The sequence below is a fragment of the Rattus rattus genome, chromosome 6 (genome assembly GCF_011064425.1).
Source record: "Rattus rattus isolate New Zealand chromosome 6, Rrattus_CSIRO_v1, whole genome shotgun sequence".
Classification (NCBI taxonomy): Eukaryota; Metazoa; Chordata; class Mammalia; order Rodentia; family Muridae; genus Rattus; species Rattus rattus.
In genome coordinates, this window is record NC_046159.1 from 108199215 (window position 1) to 108216333 (window position 17119).

Below are 17119 nucleotides of genomic sequence, written 5' to 3' on the forward strand. Positions count from 1 at the left end.
AAATAGATATTAAGCAAGTAACCATACAAATGGCTAAAAGCTGTAATATGTGATATATCAGACAGGCACTTACTCAAGTATTCAATCGCAGAGGTGGGAGATAGACTTAGGGAGGAAGACTGGGGCACACAAGGCGCTCTAGTAAACAGTATGTTAAGTTACATTTGAAGAACAGGAGTTAAGTCTTATGATTCTTCTAATGGAGACTACCTAAGGCAGATGGGAGGGGAGGTGGACAATGAAAAGGAAGAAGGCACATGAAGCTGCTACAAGTAAACGGGCAGTTTTCTCCATCTAAGTCCATTTGTTCCACAACAGCACAGGTGATAACAGTAAGTGCCCATCTTGGACACTTCTCTACTGCAGTGAAGAAACACCATGACCAAGGCAACTTGTAAAAGAAAGCATGTAACTGGGGCTTACTTACAGTTTCAGAGGTGAGCGTCAGAAGCAGGGAGCATAGCAGTAGGCAGGCAAACAGAGTACTGGAGCAGTAGCTGAGAGTTTACAAGTGGGAGGCACAGGGGGAGAAGAAGAGTGCGGGGGGGGGGCAGGGAGGGCACACACGGACAGACAGAGACTGGACCTGCCATGGAAGCCCACCCCCAGTGACATATTCCCTCCAACAAGGCCACACCTCCTAATCCTTCCTAAACAGTTCACCAACTGGGAACCAGAATTCTCTCTCCGATGCTTTTTGACCTCAGACCTAAACAAGTTAACCTCTCTAAATCTCAGATTCCCTAGCTGTAAAATATATCACATTCATATTGGTGTCAGGGTGAGGACTAAACATATCTAATTGCACAGAACAATTGAGAACCGAAAATGCTTTATAATTGCTTATTGACAAGCCTCTGGAAAGCTGTACGATGTGGGCAAGTATCTTACATATTGACCTCAGCTTCCTCAGCTGTAGAACATATGAAACTCACTGCACATTTGTGCCTAAGACTAAACAAAACACTAAGAACCCAATAAACAATCACCAACATCACTACAGCCTACAACAATAAACATTTAAGAATACAGCTCAATGATTTATAAAATGTTTTTATATGTAGTATGTTCAATATCAACTATCACTTACATGTCCCTCTCTCAATTCCAAAATTAGGTATAAATTTGAGATGAAAAAGTAAAATACAGGAAAATTCATTTAAACACATTGAAAAACAAAAGACCACTGAGTTAGCTTTAAATTAAAAAAATGTGTGATCTTTATTTAGACTTGTTTTAACATTTTAAGGTTCAAATCAATCTTAGGAGTTAAAAGGAGAAATGGTTTTCTGCATTAGAAAAAAGAAATAGAAGTCCTAGAAAGAAATCTGAGATTGAAATCCTTTTCATGACTTCATGGGGGGAGGGTCCTACCCATATGTGGTATATGTGCACCTATGTGTACAGATAACTGTGTGTGCCTGAGAGGCCAGAGGAGGACACAGGACTTCCTACTCCATCACTCTCCACCTGTTCCTTTTCTCACTGAACCTAGAAGCTAGTACCCAGTTAGCCCCAGGGATCCTCCAGTCTCTACCCCACCAAGAGCAATGGGGTTACAGGTACACCATACAAGGCTGTCTATGCTAGCATTTGAACTCAGGTCCTCAAGCTTGTTCACAAAACACACTCATTGAGTCATCTCTCCAGCCCCTACATGTCTTTAAACAACTAAAACACAAACACCTTTAGAATCCTATCCAATCTCCACAAACACTTGGACAGAAGCAGTAAAGAAAGCACACTGGGTCATGAACTGTGGAGCAGGTTCTCTGGATTCAACTCTGTCCTCATCTGAGTGGATGACCATAGGCAAATTTGAACCTCTTATGCCTGTTTCCTCATCTGGAAAATGAAGACTTGGGGTCAAGGGTGACAACACAGATCTCATCTAGCCCAAGCTGACCTGAACTTTACTAGGTAGCTGAGGATGACCTCACCCTTCTGATCCTCCTGCCTCTGCTTCCTAAGCTGCAGGCATCTCGTCCAGGCCCAACACCAGGCCCAGTTCTTTGGGATTCTTTAAAAGACTGGTAAGGTTTAAATGAGGTGAAAACACTTGAAGTATTCCTAGTAAAGATTAGCAATATGAAAGGCATAAATAATCACCATTTTTGTAATTATTACCACCACCCCTAAATGCCTAGATTTCTTCTATAAATCTTTTCTGAACAATTTCAACAATGGTGGCTAGGCCTTTAAAAACAAAAAACAAGAAACAAAAAACCCACCTGCTTAAGGCATTACATAATGCCTTCCACTGTTTCACCCCATTAGAGGTGATTTTAGGGGTGGGGGATCAATCTCTTTTCTTAAATTTTCTGTCATACAAAGATATAGCATCCACACTTGCTAACCTAAGTTCAGAACCAAGAATTTCACAACTAAGGCAGACACATACCAGCCTGCCTGATGAAATTCTCAAACTCAAGTTTCCTAACCTAACACTCAACTACACTCCTTCAAAGGAAAAACTTCGGATTACTGAACTCTAAAGTGCTTTAAAATAAAAAACTATGCTGCATGTTTGAAATGTCGTTGGAGGTAAACAAGATGCACTAAGTGCTGTTTTCTCTGTGGCCTTAAGGAAGCTATAGTAATGGCTCCTTCCAGCTACAGTCTAACTCTAACAGCAGGTGCTGGCCGCTCCAAACTGGAGGCTGACTAAAGCCACGATCCCATCAGATCAACAACTCCTTTTGGAAATGCCTTCCTACTTAATATGTCCGTACAACAGGTAACTCGACTGGGATTTGGGATATCCAAGTCTCATGCCTACACCAGAATGTAAAGGAAAGGCAGACAACCTAAAGTGTCTAACTAAAGGGGCGTGGGGGGTTGCAGCAGCGACACAGAAAATGTTATCTTCAGATTCAAAGCAGTTGGTCAAAACAAACTAAAAAACAAAACTCCAAAGAAAAGCCCACTAAAAATCCCCTATTAGTTCACATAAGGAACAAGTTCACTCCAACTGAAGGTTAGTGTTTATCCAGCTCACCCTCAAATTAAAAGTTGGCTTCCAACATCAATCAGAGATGTGGCCATACACCAGCCATCAACAGGCCACAACCGGCCAGATCAAACCACAGGTCAGCCTTCATCGGGCCAGAGCTACACTGCTTCAGTGCCAACCCTTGACCGGGTGGATAGGAGGGCAGGTAGGCAGTCAAGGGAGACTTGACTCTTCACCTGCAGCTGCCCTGACTGGACTGGACTTGAGAAATCAAATCTGAAAAGACGTGAGGAATTTTTAAAATACAAATGGAAAACAATCACCGTTGAGTACCCGCCCCGAGATGTGGCAATTTAATTTGAATAGCAACACAAAATTGTACCAGTTACACGTTCGGTTCATAAAGCCATTTCTGCTGAGACGGTGGTTCTCCAGGACAAGCGGCACTCCTCCAGACCTGCCCTCCTTCCCTATCTTTTTCAGAACTTCCAGCCCCCAAAGCAAAGACACCCCTCTTGCCAGTCCTCCAAGTTCTTGCCAGGATGCAGATGGACTCCGCAACTTCTCTCGCCACTCCTGCAGAGCTAAGCACTTTTAATACGGGCTCGGGAACTCGTGCTTACGTCCCTGGTGCTGCACGTCCGAGCGGTACTGGAAAGACCCGGCCCCCCGTCGCCCTGACCACCTCCGACCGCGAGGGAGGCTCGCCCGCGGCCCGGGCCTGGAGCCCCGCTCCGCTTCAACTCCCGCTGCGCAGGCCCGCCTCGCCGCCGCCCCGAGCTCTCTCCGGGGCCCTCACCCTGGTCTCGGCCCCCCAGGCCGGAGCTCTCGGCCGCCGCACCGAGACGCTCCGGAGGCCGCGCGTTCCCCTCACAGGCCCCGCCTGGGCCTCAGGGCTCCGCTCCCCTCCACCGCACGCTCGGGCGGGCCGCGCTCTCGCCGAGCAGCGGCGACAGCTCGAGCGCAGGGCCCCGCACTTACTCGGGAAGGTAGGTGGAGGAGAAGGAGCTCCACTTATGCAGCGCGTAGGGCAGAAGCCGGCACTCGGGCGCCGCAGCAACAGCCCCGCCAGCCGCCATCTTGTCAGCACCGTAGCGGCCGCCGCCGACTGCCAGCCCCGCCAGGAGGAGGGCGGGGACGTGGCCTGCTCTTAAAGGGGCCGCGCCGTGAGCCCAACCGCGCAGGGCCGTGACTGGCTGGTTGGAGGCCGCTTCCTCAGGTTTCCCACGCTGTCCTTTCCTAGCTGACCCTCCCAAGGAGGCTTTCCTGGGAGGCTGGAAGAGGAGTGGCACAGAGGACTTTTCTTACAAGCACAGGTAAAGACAAAGCCAAGGACATTTTGAAAAAAAAAATCTTAGTTATAGAACAGGAAGGGAAAATTAGATGAGCTTGGAAAGAGAATACCTTTCCGACTTTGGAAACCACTGCCCTAGCCTGTTTATAAATCCTTTACGGAAACAGAAGTGAGGAGAATTGAAGTGTGATAATAATGCATGGCCTTTGTCTCTACAGTTGTCCTGGGGTTAAAAAAAAATGTCCTTGTCACCGTGTTCAAGAGTCGGGTGGAGGCCAAAAAAGAAAAGCTAGTATGTTCAGCTATCAGTCTCTAATGTCCTTCATTGTAAACATTTCTCATGAGCCTCTCTTACTAATAGTCTTATGGTATTGATATACTCAGAAATGATATTCACCCACGTACCAGGAAAACACTCTTAGAGTTGGAAAGCAGTGTGTCATTTGTCTCGGGTGGTAAATTTGCTTGCTTTTAATATTAACATAAATTTAGCTCAAATGTTTGGAAAGAGGGAGATGCTTGAGAAAAGATGTGTCCTCTTCAGAAGGAATAATGAGCACGCGCGCGCGTGTACACACACACACACACAGAGCATACATACTGTTCAGAAAGCCTGACAGTAGGCATCATCCCAGCTTTTTATCACAAAAGGAACATCTGGTCTAAATACGTGACAGAGTTAGATAATGCTCCCCTGTCAAGTACCTGTTTGTCAGGGTTATAAATATTTCCTTGCACCCATTGTCATTACCCAAAATTGTGTCACTCCTTGCCTAAGAGGTTGGACTCCTGGAAATTTGGATCCCATCACTGTGTCAACCAGAGGATGACAAACCTCAAACAAAGAGTTTCTCAATAAATGATCCAATAGTTTTACTCTCTTTGATTATGATCATTAACCTGCCCATCAGCTCTCTCCAATTCTTTATTAGCTTTATTTCCATTGGTGAAATTTTAGTAGAGCCTCTACTGTGATACCATTAGAAAGGTCAGCTAGGTCACAAGCATACTCAGTGTTGAAGATTCCGCATACTTTAAGTGTGAGACTTTGTTGGGAATGGGTATAACCTCTGAGGTAATGACCCCTGAGGTAATGCTCTAGTCTGGTCACTGACTTGACTTAGACAACTGCCTGTAATGGAGGAAGTTAGCTACAGAGAGATTATCTTGGAGGGAAAGAGTGTTTCTAAAAGGGAGAAGATAAGCTGGTGATTCACTCCAGTTAGAGGACCCACAACTTGCTAATTTCTCTTCTTTCTCTTATTGTTGTTGTTATTGTTGTTGTTGCTGCTGCTGCTGCTGTTGTTGTTGTTTTTCTAGGCATAGAATTATATAGTTCCTGACCAAACTTTGTGAAAAAATGGATATAAACCAATTCTTTTTTTTTTTTTTTTTCAGAGCTGGGGACTGAACCCAGGGCCTTGCACTTGCTAGGCAAGCGCTCTACCACTGAGCTAAATCCCCATCCCCTAAACCAATTCTTCTTATTGAGATTGCAACTTAATTACAATATTTTTCCGGTCCCTTTCCTCCCTCCAAACCTTCTGTTTAGCTGTCCCTACCCTTCAGATTCAGGGCCACCTTTTCATTCATTCATATTGCATTTATGGACTTGTATATATTTATTCTCCAATATAACCTGTTGGGTCCATCTAATGTTATACGTTTTCAGGTGTGACCCTGTGGACAACAATTGGTGTGCTCTTCCCTGGGGAGCCACTGTCCAGCTCACAGCTTTGCTCAGTGCCTGTAGTTCTTCGAGTAGGTTTGAGGCCCATGGGCTTCTCCATGCCTGACCCTCCATGCAACTTTAAACCAATTCTTCTAAAGTGTTCAACCCTCCTGCAATTGTTTGTTTGTTTGTTTGTTTGTTTTGGAGGGGAGAGTTGCCATGGTGGTTGTTTTCAAGACAGATTCCTACTATGTAAACCTGTCTGGCCTCGAGTTTGCAGAGCACCTCTTGCCTTTGCTTCTCTTGAGGGCTGGGATCACCATGCTCAGCTCCTCTGTGGCTTCACCATGCTTCAGCTCTCTCCTTCCATTATAAATGGCTTACCAGGAGGCCTTCATTATCCCTTCACTGAGTGCTCAGGCTCTCTCTCCTTTTCCTGCTTCCCTTACACACACACACACACACACACACACACACACACACACACACACACACACACACACCCTTCCTCATCAGATCTCTATTCCAGCAACACTAAACAAGCATTCCAAATTGCTACTTACCACGTGGTGTACATCCCCTGTCCTCAAGGCATAGTCTCTTCCTGGCCTGGAATGAATATCTCCACCCCACATTCTACCCTGCCTGTTCTTTGGATTATTTTATCTTGGAGAATCTTCCCCATCACCTACTTTAAATTCACTCGACAGTTTTACATTTCCCTTAACATCCAGAGTTCTCTTCCCTTAGCTTAACAACCACCACAGTGGGTTTCTGTTTCTTTTGTCCTGCTCTGTCCTGCTAAGATACCTCCCGTTTTGTAGTCTCGATGGATTGTAGTCTCATACGTGGTAGATGCTCAGTGAGCGCTCACTGAACAATAAAGAAGCTGTGCCGAGAGTTCCAGTCAGAGGCAAGTGTGCTACAAAGGAAAAATGAGTGTCACACACTGTACATGTGTGCCCCTTAGGTATGATTGCCAAGCCTGGGATGAGGAGCTAGGAGAGCACCGTTTTCCTATGACACAAATCTCACAGATGATGACAAACTTAAAGTATTCCTGTGTTAAGAGAAATACAAACAGGTGTGTTGGTACTCAGCCCAAAATTTGTAGGAATGTTAAAATAAAAATTGGAGACTCAAGAAACTGCAGAGTCCTCAGGAGATCTCTGACAAGCCAGACTTCTAGGGGACCATCTTTCCTCTCTTCCGCCTTTGAGGCATGGCTTTAGGTGATGGGATTGTTTTCAGAGATGCACAGGGAAGGCCTGGGAACTGACAGCAGCCAGATGGTCACCCTGTACCATCGTACCTCACACACGGGGTCTATTATACACCATCACAGAGCATGAGGGCCGTCAATTTTCAGGGATCCGCAGTGTGATGGCAACATAGCCCCAGTGAGCCCATCTTCCTGTCCCCAGAGGCCTGTGTGATATGTGCAAATACTTCTCCCAGAGGGTAGCTAATTATCTTTGGGGTTTTCCAGTTCTCTCTCTCTCTCTCTCTCTCTCTCTCTCTCTCTCTCTCTCTCTCTCTCTCTCTCTCTCTCTCCCCAAGGAAGACTGATCAAGGGAAGCTATGATGCCCCAGCCATTCCCAGATGCTAGAGAGACAATGTTGAGTAGCGGAGCTAGACAAGGCTTCATCCACTTCATGAAGCTACTACCATTCTCTGATCGGCCAACACATATAATAAATCATCTAGCTAATTTTAGTCTGTGCGAAATTCTAAAAAGAGACTAATCCAGAGTAATTCTTAGATTGCCCAGGTTCCCTAAGAAGGTAATATTTAAGCTAATGCCTATATAATGAGGAAGAGCCAACCACTGTAAAAGACTGGCTTAAAAAACTTCCTGGCCTTTAAAGCAATGGATCGTTGACTGCTGCAATGCTTTATCCAAAGAGGCCCAGCTCTCGGTGACCCATGCAGACCCTCGATGGTTCAAAAGCCCATCCTGTTTGATCCTAATTCTTCCAAAATGAGTTGATAATTGAGAATAAATCTAATAATCTATGAGGTACTGTTCAAATATCAAATGTAGCCAAGTTATAGTAATAAAGACCACGAGAGATATAAAGCAAAACAAACACAGCTGGGTCTATTTTTATGCAAAGGAACACATACCAATTGGCTAAAGGCAAAAGGCATTTGCTTATTGTTAAGGAAGGGATTTTTATAGTTGCTGTGCTTGGTAGATTATACACTGCCATGACAAAACACTTGAGGCAGGGTAATTTATAAGGAAAAGAAATGTATTTCTCAGAGTTTCAAAGGCTGGCAGTTCAAGATCAAATGGCCAGTGTGTTTGGTGTTTGGTGAGAGTCTTGTCTTTCTGTTTCTTCTAAGATGGCTTATGTCATCTGAGGGAATGTGTGTGTGTTACCTCACAATAATGGAAGAGGAGGAAGAGAAGCCTAGCTAGCTCCCTCCCACCTCTTTATAATAGAGTAGTAGCCCCATGAGTAAAGGTGAGGCCCTCTACAGTTAATTATCTCTGAGAAACCCCATCTCTTAACTGGGGATTACGTTTCAACATGGATGTTGGAGGGGATCTAACGTTTAAACCATAGCAAAGGAGTGAAACATATTTGAAAGAAGACTGGAATATACTCATTACTCTACATGATTGGTTAAAATAAGACTAAAATGAAATAGCTAAGGAAAGCACTCTTGACATAAAGCCCCCTGAGGTTCTTGTTTTCTTACTAGGGCTGCTCAGAGATCACTAACAGATCTCGAAGCTTAGAACAGGTGAAACACAACAAATTATTCAATCTGCTGTCTTCAAAGCAAACTCTGATGTAGACGAAAAATGTCCTTCTACAGTGGTATACAACAGATGAAAACACCAATGCCAAAGACATGTGTACAACTGAGCTGTCCATAGATGTGCATCCAGAACCCAAATCCCCAATTTTTCCTAGGCTTTTCATGTGAAATGTGTGTTATATATGTCTGTATTTATGTTACTATTCGTCAAATCCCCTACCACAGGCACATGCTAGGTATTCAAGAAACATGTCTCTTGCTTCCCTCGGATTTTCTTCCTGACAATTTATAATTATGTTTTCCACAAAATCAGAGACTAGACAGAGTGAAAGACACAGAGGTTGTCAGTTCAAATTTTGGTCAGTGTGATGGTTAGCGGTGTCACCCTGGCAGGACCTAGAGTGGAAAGAAGGAAAGCCTCCAAGTGAACTTGTATGTTACAATGTAGATGAAGGTTGCTTTCTGAGAAGGTCTGTGAAGAATTATTTCGATTATGTTGATTGATGGGGGAAGGCTATTCCCTAGGTGGGGATTCTAAAGTGTGTGCTATGAATAAAGCAGGCAGAGTGCTAGCATCTGTTGTTCTCTGCTTCCTGACCGGATGCAGTGTGACCTCAAGCTCAGGCCATCTTACGTCCCTTTGAACTGTGAGCTAAAATAAACCCTTTCTCCCATAAGTTGCTTTTGTCAGGGCATTTTATACCAACAGGAAGAGAAAGGAAGATAGAAAATTGGTGCCAAGAGTGGGGTCATTGCTAGATAACCCTGACCACATGGCTCTTAGGCCTTTGGAAATGGTGGACTGTGGAAGAGTCTGGCACTTAGGACTAAAAAGGCCCTGGGAGGCTGGAAACAGTGTCTCATGATTGTTCTGATAGGGCCTTAGAGTACAAGAGTGCAGAACAAACACAGACGGGGAGGTCCAGCCCATGAGCTATCAGACAGAACCAAAGACTACCAGGAACTGGGCCAGAGACCATTCATCCATGTGATATTTGGGTAAGAATCTTGTTGTTGTAAAAATATAAAAAATATAAAAGGTCTTTTACCCCCTTTAGGTCCAGCACCACAGTGCCCCAAGATATCTGCTAGATATCTTGGTGGAAACAAATCCCAACTCCGCAGTGGCAGCCCAGTGTCTCCTACACTCAAACCGACACATAAAAGAACACACAACACAATTACCTTTGGCCCAATTGATAAGATCTTATTGCCCACCTAACCATACAAAACCCAATACACATCCATCCCTTAAAAACATTTATAACAACCTGTAAAGCTACAGCGTGGGATCTTAAGGTCACCCGCCATATTGTCCTGCCACGGCTTCTCTCCCTTTCCCTCCGGTCTCTTCCTCCTTTCCATTCCAGTCTCCTCCTCTTCCTTCAAACTTTTCTCCTGCCCATCCTTCCTTCTCATCCAATGCCTCACCTGTGACATCATCCCACAGAATCTGGCTTCATTTTGACTATAAACTAAGAACCTGAATGAAGTTGAATTTAAAGCTAATAGATTAACTTGTTTAGCAGAGGAAAGTTCAAGTTAGGAGAGCATCCGGGGCAGTAATGAGTGACAGTGTAATCATTAAATAAGACAGCAGCACAGAAGAAGAACCTCCTACACTGCATGGGGATAAAGGAGAAAGGCACCCTGAGAGCAAGACCCACCCATCAGAGGCTCCGTTTCATGATGGTCTAAATTTGTTTGAAAGGAGAAAGCCCAAGCTTAAGGTGTCCTCTGCTCAAACACAGCCACCTAAGGAAGTGTTTCACCAAAGTTGGCCCAGAAAGCATACGGCTGTTGCTATGACTGTGGTACAGGGCGGCTGGACTACATCATGAACTGGCACACGGCATCATCTACATGGCACTGGTTTGGGAATCACTAAAAATGAAAACTTAGAGGCAGTCATGGAGTCCTGATCTGCAGTGATACTGCAGAGCCACTGAAGCCAGGTCATGTGTGCAAGGGTCAGAATCCCCACACGGAGGTCCTGAAAAGGCAGTGCGTGCGACTTCGAAGGTGGCCTGGGGGCACTGGAGATAACTAGGACCATGGGATGTCTGCCAAGGAGAGCTGACGGGATGAATGGAGCCAGCCCACACACAGGAGTGAGGCTATGTGTGTTGTAGGCAGCAGAGCTGGAGGAGTGAAGCCGTCCAGCCCATTTGGAGCCCAGATGATTGTACTACAAGCTTTTGATGTGAGACCCAGAGCTGTAGGATTTGGTGTTTGCCCTACTGGGTTTTGGTCTTGCTTTGGTGCAGTGCCCTATTCTTCCTGTTTGGAACGGGAATGCTTACTCGGCGCCATTTTATGTTGGAAGTACTTAAGTTGCTTATTTTGTAGGAGTCACAGTTAAGAGACTTTGTAATTGCTATTGGCTATGGCAGTAGTTCTTAGCTTATGGATCATGACCCCTTTGGGGGCTGAAGGACCCTTTCACAGGGTTGCATAACAGATATCCTACATATCAAATGTTTATATTATAATTCATAACAATAGCAAAATTATGGTTATGAAGTAGCAACAAAAAATTTATGGTTGGGGGTTAGCACTACATGAGGAACTGTATTAAAGGACTGCAGCATTAGGAAGGTTGAGAACCATTGGGTTATAGGGACCTTTGGTGTTGGAACGCATGCACGTTGCTTTAAAAGATGGTCATAAGCCTATGAGGACAAGGGGTTGGGTCCTTTGGGACTAGATTCACAGCTGATTATGAGCCACTATGTGGATTCTGGGAGCTAAACCCGGTCCTCTGTAAGAAGAAGAAGTATTCTCAACTACAGAGCGATCTCGCCAGCTGCAGAAGACCCTTTCAACTATAAGGGAGACTATTCCCTGGGTACAAATTCTGAATTAAATAAAGTGATAAAGTGAGCTGAGCGCTTTAGATGAGGGCTCATCTCTCTTTGCTTTCTGACTCTGAATGTAGTGTGACCAACTGCTGCTTTCTCTGCCAGAATGGAGTGTATGAGCTGAAAAAAAAACCCTTTCCTTTTTTGTTTGTTCTTAGTCTGTTTGTTGTTTTATTAGCTTGCCTTTTTAAAAAAAAAAAAAAATCCCAGCGACAGGAAAAAAACTAAGATACTGAAGAAAGTCCCCCTGGAGATTGGAAGCACGAACTCATCCCCATTAAACATTTCTTGAATGCTCGGAGCTTCCATTGCTATCCCAACTCTCAGAACAGCCCAGCAAGTAAACTGAGATGATTGGACATCAAGGATCACCGAGCTCCTACGCATCCTCTCCTTTAGAAACCCCACGTGTTTGTGCCCTCACCATTACCCTGAGGCCCAGGGTTCAGAGAGGAAAAGGAGGAGTCTCTGATATATTCCCAAAACTGACAGTTATGAAGTCTACGTTCTCCAGTTTGGGGAGTGGAGTTCTGGGCCTCGGGCACACTACACAAGCCTTTCCTACTAAGGCTCTACTCCCTAGCCCTGGAATCACTTCTTTAAGTAAAATGCTGTCCAAAAGGAAAAAAAGAAATGCAAAAAGGACAGGTGTGATATTTCTGTTGTTGTTGTTGAGTATGTAGGTAATTAGTTTGGGGCTGTTTGTTTCTTAAGGCAAGGGTATTTCAGTCTTTTGCCCCACAGGGCCTTTAGCCCAGTCAGGGGTGAGCCCAGACTTGGGCTTCAGGTGTGAAGTTCAGGCCTGTGTTCTCCCAGGAGGTGGCAGCAGTGGTGGCAGCAGCGGCGGTGGCAGCAGCAGCAGCAGTGTCAGCGGTTGGAGAAGTAGGGCAGAATGCATCTGCTTTCCTTTGGCACTCAAACCTAAAAATTCTTGGTTCCAGAGGCCACTTTCTCCCTTCCTTGGTTTGCTGAGCTTGTTTGGAGCCAGGCACTGGGAGTGTAGGAGCTGGCAGAGAGTCCTCTTTAGAAGTGCCTAGCTTTTTCTGTAAACATTTTGGTCTAGGCTACGACCTTGAAGCGCGTGTGAAGGAGCTGAGAAAGTCTCTGGCCAAAAGGCAAGAGCTTCAAAAGGAAACAGTAACTTTACTCTCCCAGCCCCCCACACAGAAATCTAGAGGGCATCATACAAAGAATACAGATTCTTGACCTGGGCTCCCAGCCACCAGCCTGCTGACCTCGTCCTTGAACCCATCCTTAGCAATCCACTGTGGACTAAGGCAGTCTTCAAGCACCTGCTAATTTTTAATTTGGAGAGCGTGGGCATGGACACTTGTGCCCATGAGCATGGAAGCCAGAGGTCAACTCAAGTGTCATCCACTTTGCCTTTTTGAGACATGTCCTCTCACTGACCTGGAGCTCACCAAGGAGGTTAGGCTAGCTGGCCAGCGGCAACCTACCCTTCCAGTGCTGGGAGTATACGTGCACACTGCCACTCTGATTTTTTTCACATGGCTCCTGGAGGTGGAATTTAGGTCCTCCTACTTGCACGAATGAGCTTTCTACCAAGCTGAGCTATATCCTCAGTTCTAATTATTAAATTTCACTTTTATTATTTGGATTAAGTAGGACTACCCTTCACCTTTGTAGAATTTAAACAAATCTTAGACACAACAAAGCGCTACTCGGTTCCAAGTTAATCCCAGCTGAGCACATATCCTGGTTTGGCAGACACTGCCAGCTGCATAGGAGGTGGGCAGAAGTCCCAGGAAACGTCTGGATACCACACAGCTATGGATGAACTGTCAACTGCTGGAGATTGCTTTGCAAATTGCCACATCCGAATGGAGCCGACAAAAACGATATTTCAAAAGAGCAATTAACACTGATTCCTAGTGTATTTGGAACCAAAGGCCTCGGGGGTTGGGGTGGGGGTGGGTGGGTGGTACTGGCTCAGCAGAAGAGAATTCCATCCATCGGGTTGAAATGTCCAAGGTTAAGGAGCTTTGAAGCTACACTCTTCCTGTGCTTCCCTTCCCTGCCATATCCTGGTTTTTGTGAAACTCCAGGCATGACTAGGTTCACTCATTTCCCCCTTTCATCTGGCTGGCTCTACTCCCCTTGCTTTGTTAAACTTCTGTCTGTTCACTGCAGTAAGCAATTGCCCATCCTCTCCCATGTACCAGGTATAGAGAATACACCTGGCCTATGTCTAGTAAGAAGTAGTCAATATAAAAATATACATGGTAGTGGTGGTGATGTTGGTGATGGCTGTAATCTGGTTTCTGTAAGGCCACAGACCAAATGTCAAATGTCTAATGACGAGTATTGATAGACAAGAGTAGAATCATCTAGATAGGATAATACTCCTTTAGTTCCATAGGAATTGGCACCCATGAATCTGCCAAGACAACCCTTCCTCGTTCAGACAAGAGGCACCATTTTGGATTCTCTTCCAGATTAGGAGCTGTGGCTCCAGAAAGCCAGTATCAGTGTCAGTGGGGAAATATATACATACATATACATGAGCACATATATGCACACAGACATCTGCATCTATATAGATATAGAAACAGTAAACTGGGGAGTGACTGTGATAGGAAAGTTGGTAATAAAAAATAATTCTGGACAACTCTACATTAGAGAGGAGAACCCAGAGGGCAAGTTAGAGAACAAGGGGACACAGGGATATCCAGAATGACATAGAATGTCCCAGACAATAGCACAAAGCAAAAAAAGAGAATGTAATCATATCTCCTAGTTCTACCACATCCCAGATCAGTCTGAATTGAACTGACATTCAAGGTCAAAAATATACTAGATGTCCTTATAGTGTTGGAATGAAGTTGAATCATCTCATGCCCCAGGGTAATTGTAGGAGTTGGCTCTCTCCTTCTTCCTTGTGGGTCCTGAGGATTGAACTTAGGTCATCAAGCTTGGCAGCAAGCCCCCTTACCAATGAGCCCTGCTGCCAGGCCTTCAAACATGAAGTTCTGTAGGCTTCATCATGCTTTTGAGTTTTTTTAAATTGTTCATATGGGGGCAGGGATAGGAGAAGAGGGCTTGGCAGTAAGTGCCTTTACCTACTGAGCTATCTTGCTAGTCCCTAAAAGTTGGATTTCTGCTCTTCCTGCATATTTACAAATAATGCTCTAAAAACCATCTCTGCCCAACTCCACAACTAACTTAAAGTGATGCCATACACTAAATATACAGCATTAAGGTTGAGAGCCTCTGGCTTATTTTATCCAGCTTGGGTTGGGGCGTACTGATTTCATATGACATATATTGTCTTTGTTTCATTTTTTTCTTCTTCTTCTTCTTCTTCTTCTTCTTCTTCTTCTTCTTCTTCTTCTTCTTCTTCTTCTTCTTCTTCTTCTTCTCCTCTTCCTCTTCCTCCTCCCCTCCCCCCCTCCCCCCCCCCTCCTCCTCCTCCTCCTCCTCCTTCTCCTCCTCCTCCTCCTCCTCCTCCTTCTATCATTAGACAGAGTCTTCTTGTGTGGTTTGGGGTGGCCTGGGACTCACCATGTTGACTGGGCTAGCCTTGTATTGGCAGGCCTACCTGCCTCTGCCTACCAGGTGCCAAGAGTAAAGGCTTGCGCCCCTCACCCCACCTATCTCAGTGTCTTTCACCAAGGCTGTGATAAAATATTCTGACCAAAGCAACTTGAGGAAGAACGGACCCATTTTAGCTCACAGTTCAAGGCACCGTCCCCCCACGCTGGAGAAGTCAGGAGCAGCAGCTGAAAGCAGCTGATCATGTGACGTGCAGTCAGGAAAGGGCAGTGAAATCAGCCTGCTAGTGCCCAGCTCCCACTTCCAGGGTCCAGTTAGGGAATGGTCCATACACAGTGAAGAGTCTTCCCACAGGTGCGCAGAGGGCCATCTCACGGATGATTCTTTTCTCAAGATAACAACACTAACCATCACATGCTTTAAAAAGAAAAAAAAATCCTCCAATCTGAGTCTTGTGTTTCTCCTTTCTGGTTTTATTTTATTTGTTTGTTTATTTGCTTTCCCCAATTTACTGATTTATGTATCTTCCCATTTATCATTGAAAGAGTCTTACTGTGTAGTTCAGAAAGGCTTAGAGCTCAAGTTCTTCCTGCCTTAGGTTTCCAAGCACTGGGATAGGCATGGACCACCAGGCTTAGCCTTATTTATTCATCTCTATGTGTGCATGCTGGGGGATGGTGGGGGGCAGAGACAGACAGATGGACGGACAGATGGACAGATGGGCAGGCGGAACAGAAAGGACCTGCCTGAGTAGGCCAGGCTAGGGTCTGGCCATCAATCTTGCTGCAGTCTCCCTGTACTTTCCCCACTTTCCCCATTTTCTCTGCCCTATCCTCTCTTCCTGTCTGGGTCCCTCTTACCTTCTGCTTATCACTGCCAAACTATCCTAACTTCCCTGTCTGTCCTCATTGCTGTCTGTCCTTCTGCAGCTCCTACTCCCCTTCTCTGCTCTCTCCCCTGACCCCACAGTACATACCTCTTTATTCTAGTTGAGCTTTTCCCTTTGAAGCTCCTTAATTAGAAAGGGGGGGGGAACAGAGGCATTGTCAAACACTTGTAATTTTATTATTCAATAAGATACATTATTTTTAATCTTAAGAGCAGATAAGTACTAAAAATAGGTTTCTTCTCCAAAGACCCCCAAAAAGGAGAAAGCAGAACCCTGCCCATAGTTAGCTTGCTCCGTACATACTAACTGTAATATTATTGTATTGTAATGTATATTACTAAAATTATTATTTTAGTAATTTCCCGGGTTGGCCACAGATGACTCTTCATGTAGCTCATTGACCCTTGGTTGGAAAGTCCTTCTCAGCTCTTCACAAGCCAAGACAGCAGCTGACATCAATGTAAAAAGAGAAACAAGCTAAAAACAGTTGAGTGTGTACGCCCTGAATTGCATATTCAGTTGCAAAATCATCATCATTATTATTATAATTACAGAGGGGAGGCATTTCAATAATTGTTCAAAGTGTCTTCTTGAGGAAATAAGTAAATCAGGGCCAGCTGTCACAAGCCAATCTACAATAATGATCCCCGTATGTGCGTCTTTGGGATTCATAACAATCCACAATAACAAATTTGTGCATTCGTCTACTGTCCCTGAACAGCCTAAAAAAAACAAAAAACAAAAAACAGAACAAACCGACCATCCGCTCCGATGTCTCGTTCTGTAGCTCACTTGTATTTCTAAACAGCATCCTTGAATAACCTTGCAGTCACAAACTGCCAAACAGAAATTGCATCACCAATTTAATAACAAACAACGGTGGGCAGCCGGGCAGCCATCCACCTGTAACAGGATGGCCACAAACCGAGGTTTCCCAGCCAAGGGGAAGCCAGGTAGACAGCTCAGCAGACAACTGAAACCAGTTAGAGAGAAACATCCACCAAGACAGACATGCTTTATTGACTTGAAAATCACAAACAGGAACTGGGAAGGCCTTGTTTTCAGCTTACTTGTGAAATCAGCCCCAAGTATTTCAATTTTGCTCCTCCCAGCAAACAGCTGTGAAATGACTAAAAGAAATGAACGGACGCCACACCAGGAACT

The 17119-nt window shown here is 45.0% G+C and overlaps 1 protein-coding gene and 1 long non-coding RNA gene across 4 annotated transcripts in view; one reads left to right on the forward strand and one right to left on the reverse strand.

Moving 5' to 3' along the window:
* Mkln1 (muskelin 1) overlaps window positions 1–17119 on the reverse strand; it is a 148961-nt gene that overhangs the window by 114058 nt on the left and 17784 nt on the right. The window contains exon 1 of one of the 3 annotated variants that reach the window (XM_032906798.1): window positions 3935–4065. The exons of 1 other annotated variant lie outside the window; for it this stretch is intronic. In XM_032906798.1, the coding sequence (XP_032762689.1) occupies window positions 3935–4032 (98 nt within the window). In that variant the 5' untranslated portion in view covers window positions 4033–4065. Of the gene's footprint in view, window positions 1–3335; window positions 3532–3934; window positions 4066–17119 lie in introns of those variants that run through there. One more of the 3 variants, XM_032906800.1, reaches the window with a different exon arrangement.
* The window catches only part of LOC116903993, a 32554-nt gene continuing 19462 nt past the window's right edge, over window positions 4028–17119 (forward strand). The window contains exon 1 of the long non-coding RNA XR_004388322.1: window positions 4028–4269. This is a non-coding gene — a long non-coding RNA (uncharacterized LOC116903993). The remainder of the gene's footprint in view (window positions 4270–17119) is intronic.